Genomic DNA, 5999 nt, shown 5'->3' on the forward strand with positions numbered 1-5999 from the left:
CTAGAAATAAAGTGAATTAGCTCAATTTTACGCTCAGAAGAAGCAGAAGAGGGGTAACGTCTGGAATGCGACAGAAGCACATCCATGTGAAAACCTCCACAAGCTTTCTTTGATAAACAGGTGAACTGTGATAAACAGAATGTTTCGAAAAAAAAAGAATAAAAAATTCCATAGTTCAAAACCTTCCATTTCTAAGTTTGGTTTTTTAAAATTTTTTCTTCAACTTCATGCCATAGTTCTAGCATAATCGCCGACACGTTCTCGTTGGATCCCATTCAAATATCCGGTCCCTACCGTGACGTTTTTTCCAAACTCCTGACTTCTATTCTGTTATCCAGAAAATTGTTATTTATTTTTATTCTAGAAAATCTTTTTTAGGAAATTGTTACTAGGTTGGCTGCATATTTTCCTATATTTTGAAAGAATTTGAAGCTTGACAGCTAAGAAACGCCGTCTTTCCTGGGACTACAGGAAAAAGCGAGGAGCTTCTACGAGTTTCCTAGCCGTAAGCATGTAGGAGCGCCACGTCTTTGTTCTGCCGTTTTTCTGCGTCTTTTTTGCGCAGGGATCGAGGTAATCTCCGACTGCTTTTCTTCTGCGAGTAGAATCGAGTCATGCGGAGTTTCTGCAGGATATCGTCACGGAAGACGAGAGTTTTGAGTTCTACAATAGCGATAGCCAGAGTGTCTATCAACTCTCCCGGGGCTTTCAGTCGCTGCGGCAGCCAGAATGGGATCTGGAAGGTTCTCCTCTGCTGCTTTTGGGAATGTTGTGGTAGGACCTTCTGTCCGAATACCGGACAGGAGGTGCTAAAGTCTGCACGAGGCAGCTTCGCGAGCAGTCGAAAGAAAATCCCGCCACTACCATTCGCTGCCAACTTGAGGCCATGAGTTGGGAAATGGTCACCCATCCACCCTATTCCTCGTAAGACTACCAACTCTTTTGGACTCTTAAAAGCAACGCATCACGAAATTGACATGCTGCGGAAACCCTCGTGGGAACCAGCGTCAGTACGTTGGAACACACCGTTTTGTACACGCTCCGGTTCCCTCAGCAGCCTAGTAGAGTTTATTGGTTTCACTTGATTAGGTTGATAAAGAGACCTCATTACTCATCGATCACTCTCTCTTGGACCGCAAAATATCCACTGACTAAAAATGTTTAAGTTATCGCTGAAAGCAAAATGCATTCTCGTAAGAGTTTAGAAAATAATGCAAAGACTAGGGCGTGCACAATGATGACAACTGATTTCGTAGGTAAAAACGCAGTATTCCACACCGTTTTTTTTAACGATTGGGGAAAGATGAACAGATCCATGCTCGTTCCCATAATCTGCAACCCGAACTCTTTTTTTCTGATCATTTCATGTCAAATTCGTGATACGCTGCCCTTAAAGGCATCACCCCACGAATCTGAGGTGGTACGGATTTCAGGTGGAGTATTCGTATACGGGATGGGAGACTATGGGGGGGGGGGGGGTGATTCCGTCCATTTCTTCCTAATCGCCGTAAAAAACGGCCCGGAAGATGCGGCACGTGCACAAGGCTGGCGCGCTCCAATCGAATTCCTTGTAGAAAGTAGTGCGCCAGAACGCTCGAAGCTGTATCTTCCGGGCCGTTTTTTACGGTAATTAGGAAGAAATGGACAGAATCACCCACTTCTCATTAATCTACGATCTTGTTTAAGCACTCTCTAAAACGAAAACCCAATTCTTTCACGGACTTCAAATCCGCTGTAGAGTTGTTTCATCAGTTTCAGCTTCTATTTTCTGGTCCCAAGGAATTGGAACCCTCTCAAAAAGATGGACCATTGTTATAGGCACTTATGGTGAATGAATCAACGGATGATCATTAATGTGTGACCAATAAAAATATGAAATTGTAAACGGTATGTGTGTAGAAAAAAAATAAGTAGCCAACTTGACAGATTTACAAAACGTACATGTTTGTGTTCGCATTCGAGCACATGTGTTCGGTTTTTGCTGGAAAATTCTCATAAACTCTCGTACTTCTTCGGAAACTTGTCAACTGAAGGGAATTCTGGAAGTTCCCAGTCGAGGACCACCTGGCAGCGGAGTAGCAAAAAGTATAAGAAAAAACAGAGTACGAAGAAAAAGATGTCTGGACAATTGGATTCGCGGAAATGGCCGTTGTTTCTAATGAAAATCTCGTTAGGTTGATGCGTTACAGTGATTTGTATGAGGGAGAGGTGGCCTGGGAATTTTCATTTCAAAAATTGAATATGTAAGCAGGATCCAGAAAAAAAAAACGAAGTCGATGTATGAGAACACAAGAGGAGAATAGGGGCTAAACTGGGCTCACAGGCCTTTCTTATTCCTCTAAAGCTCTTTTTTTTTGCTCCTGTTTCCTCTCATTTTTTGAAAGAAAACTAGACCCTAGTGAGTACCTGATAGGTTATACCTTTTTCACAAATTCCTAAGAAAAATAGCAAAAAAAATGAGTGAAAATTAGGGGGAGAACGTAGACGTCAGTAAGTACATTTGTACAGAAGAAGAAGGTCCCAGTAAAGAAGATACGAAACCGGCTTGGCACCATCGAGTACGAGGCGTAATGTAAGCCTTCGGAGTTTTTCCTCGTCTTTCAACGTTCTTGGACTTTGAAGATTGATCTTAAGTATGAGGCGGATTTAATGTTTACATAAGCGGCAGAGATTCCCGAACTGAGAAACTGTTCCGTATGTTCCGAACTCTTACGCTTTCTACGGATTATTATTATTTATTATCATTATTTATGGTCATTTTTTAATCCTATGTTTGCATTTTATAATGTATTTTTATTATTTATTTTATTCTTTGATTTATTTATTGACATTTTTTCATCATATATTCGTATTTTATAATATATTTTTTATTATTTATTCTATTCATTGTTGATACCATTAATTATTGACATTTTTTCCATCATATATTCGTATTTTATAATATATTTTTTATTTTTTATTCTCTTCATTATTGATATCATTATATACTATTATATTTATTGTTATTCTTACTATCTATTATTTTATAATTAATTGTTAAGACGCGATTTTCTGAAAAGTACAAGAATTCTAAGTAAACAAATCGCAAGCAGCAATTCGGAATACTTCCACATATGGAAAAGAAAAAAATCGTTTGCCAAATCATGGAAAAAGGATCAATGAGCTCCAGACCAGAGAGATTTCCAAGACTTAGACACGTGGCAACAACGCAGTTACGGTACTAACAGAAGAAAATCTGTAAAGGAACTGGAGATAAATTTTCAGAAAACAACCACCAGAAACACCAAAAATCAAAAACTGGAGATTCTACGGGATAATGAGGTGAGGGATTTGTTTTTTGAAAGACAAAGGTTGAAAGCATCATAGAAATTAGGGAAGAAAAATTGCTACAAAAGAGATTTTAGTGACCGTTATCGTTTCCACACCTTATTTCCACACAACACATTTAGAAGAATTAGCGCAATTCCATACAGGAATATTTGATAGTACTGTTTCAGCGGCTACGTGAATTCCTAAGCTGCTGGAATCGAAGACGATATTTTTTCTGGCTTTTTTTCTGGTGCTGTTAACTGGGATACACACGAATGATCTCATAACTCTGTTTGCTCGTACGTTTGTATTTTCGACAAAAAAAATATGACCATCGAAAATAAAGTACACAACAAAAACGTTCCTCTTGGGACCACTATTGGTCGGTGAAATCGATCAGGTGATACACGATATATCCTGAGCATATTGCATCTAACCTGGACCTTTTAGTTTTCTAGTTCTTTTCTGCCTTTTTTTTCCGTTTTTTTTTTGTTTCGATTGCCTTTGCCATTATGAGGGGCATCGTCCGATTGCAATAATTTACTATACTTGGGACCGAATTGGATATCCGAGTAATCGAACAGACCATAATAGAATAGGACAGAACAATTCGACCCCGAATGATTCGAAAAGTCGAATAACTTAGATAACTCTCCACAAAGTTTCAAGTAGATTGTTGACGTATGTATTTCCCCTCATTCAGTTACTTGAACATTCGATGGTCTCCTCGATGGTGGTGGTCCACCTAAGTTACCTTTTACTAATGAAAAGTGCTCTCAGTCGAGACAGAACAAAAAAATCATGAACTGTCACGATAGTGTTGGAGGTACAAAAAAACAATAAATAAGTTACACCTCATGGCTCAAGTTACAAGAAGCGCAGTGGAAAAGTCCGGGATATTGCTGCCGAACAAAATAGAACAATCTTATTCAGCCAAACCCAAATCCACCTTCCCGAGCAGCTTGAAAAGATCTTAGGTATGATCTCTGAAAACTTACTATTCCAAAAATGAGAGAGTATGTAATTGCTCTGAATAACAATAAACAAGGTGAGAGCAGGCGTTGATAATCGCTGCGCACATGCATCGAACAACCGCGAAAAGAAAAGAAAAAGTGTCAGAATATTTAGTAAATGCATAAAAATGTAGGGAAGTGATTTAGTTCCCTGCTTATAAATGCTCATTTCGATCGAAATACGAATGTATCGAGAACATCCACTCGTTCATCTCCTGATTTTTACAATTTTTCTACATGAAAAATGGAAAATATTAGATTGTATAAAGAGTTCATGCACTTTTCAGATGCGGAATTCAAATGGACATACCCTAAAGCAAAAGCAGCATAGAAGTGATCAGTTAAAGGAAAAATAAGTAAAGAGAATGTAAAGACTGGAGAGATTCACCACCACCTAAAGGTATGTAATTATAGTGAAATGTTGTGTCTCTTTATTCTTTTCACTAAGCACAAGACAGCCTACTAACCTTTATCTTTAACACCCAAGTACGTTTAGGGATTAAAGGCAGCATACCACGAATCTGGGATGGTACAGATTTCAGGTGGAGTATCCGTATACGGGGCCGTAGTATGGAGACCAGGGTGGTTCCGCTCATCTCTCGCTGAATCACTGCAAGCAGGCGGCCCCTGAATGCTGTTTTGTACGATGCCTTCTATTGCAGCGCGCCACCCTTGCACGCATAGGGTCCCTTACTGCCTATCGGGGCAGTCCGAATTGGTTTTCGACAAATCGCAGGGCGGAGGCGGCGGACGTAGAGCGTTGCAATAGATGACGACGTACAAAACAGCATTCAGAGGCCGGCTGCTTGCAGTGATTCAGGGAGAGATGTGCGGAACCACCCCGGTCTCCATAATCTACGACCCCGTACACGGATACTCCACCTGAAATCCGTACCACCCTAGATTCGTGGTATGCTGCCTTTAGAAGCATAAATTGGCAACCACGCACAACCCCACCCTTCCCTCTCCTCCGAACGTCTCGTTTGATGCAGCGCTACCGCTCCGGTTCCGCCGGTCTGCCCTACGCGCAGATCTTCTAGCGCCTCATGCTCATGGGGCTGACTACAACCGCCCTCACTTCCGGAAAAACACCTTAGGGATGGTCTGTTTCGATTGTATTACACCAGCGCCTCGGACCTTCCCCACAGATCGAAGGAGATGTCCAATTACTCGCAGTCGAACCTCGGTCTTTCGCCACGAGGTGTCGCACTAAGCCAGGTTCCGCACAGGGCTGGCGCGCTCCAGTCGAACTCCTTGTAGAAAAAAGTGCGCTAGAATACACGAAGCCGTATCTTCTAGGCTATTTTTTAGCCTACAATTACTTTTACCATTATTACCATACACTATATTACTGTAATTATCATTACAGTTAGTTAGGAAGTTAGGAAGAAATGGACGGAATCACCCTCCTCCCATAATCTACGATCCCGTATACGAATACTCCACCTGAAATCCGTACCAATTCAGGTTCGTGGAGTGATGCCTTTAAATAAAAACCACAGAAATCTATACATTCTTGCTAAGTTGATACAAGTTGTCCGAAGTCATCTGGAGTCCTCGGCCCTCGTCCAATATCATCATCTAACCGGATACGGGCTCTGACGGAGAAATTGGTTCGTAATGGATATAACAATGCTATCCAGTAAGTTCTTAAACGCGAATAAATGCATTTTGCAG

At 40.9% G+C, this 5999-nt stretch overlaps 1 protein-coding gene across 1 annotated transcript; it reads right to left on the bottom strand.

The window, feature by feature from the left end:
* Positions 1 to 499: 499 nt before the first annotated feature.
* On the bottom strand, positions 500 to 910 carry RB195_013535 (uncharacterized protein; the record flags this gene model as incomplete). The annotated part of the gene is made up of 1 exon (XM_064203397.1): positions 500 to 910. One exon carries the CDS (start codon positions 908 to 910, stop codon positions 500 to 502), a length of 411 nt encoding a protein of 136 aa, XP_064059278.1.
* Positions 911 to 5999: the final 5089 nt, after the last annotated feature.

This window comes from Necator americanus, chromosome V, assembly GCF_031761385.1.
Source record: "Necator americanus strain Aroian chromosome V, whole genome shotgun sequence".
Lineage (NCBI taxonomy): Eukaryota > Metazoa > Nematoda > Chromadorea > Rhabditida > Ancylostomatidae > Necator > Necator americanus.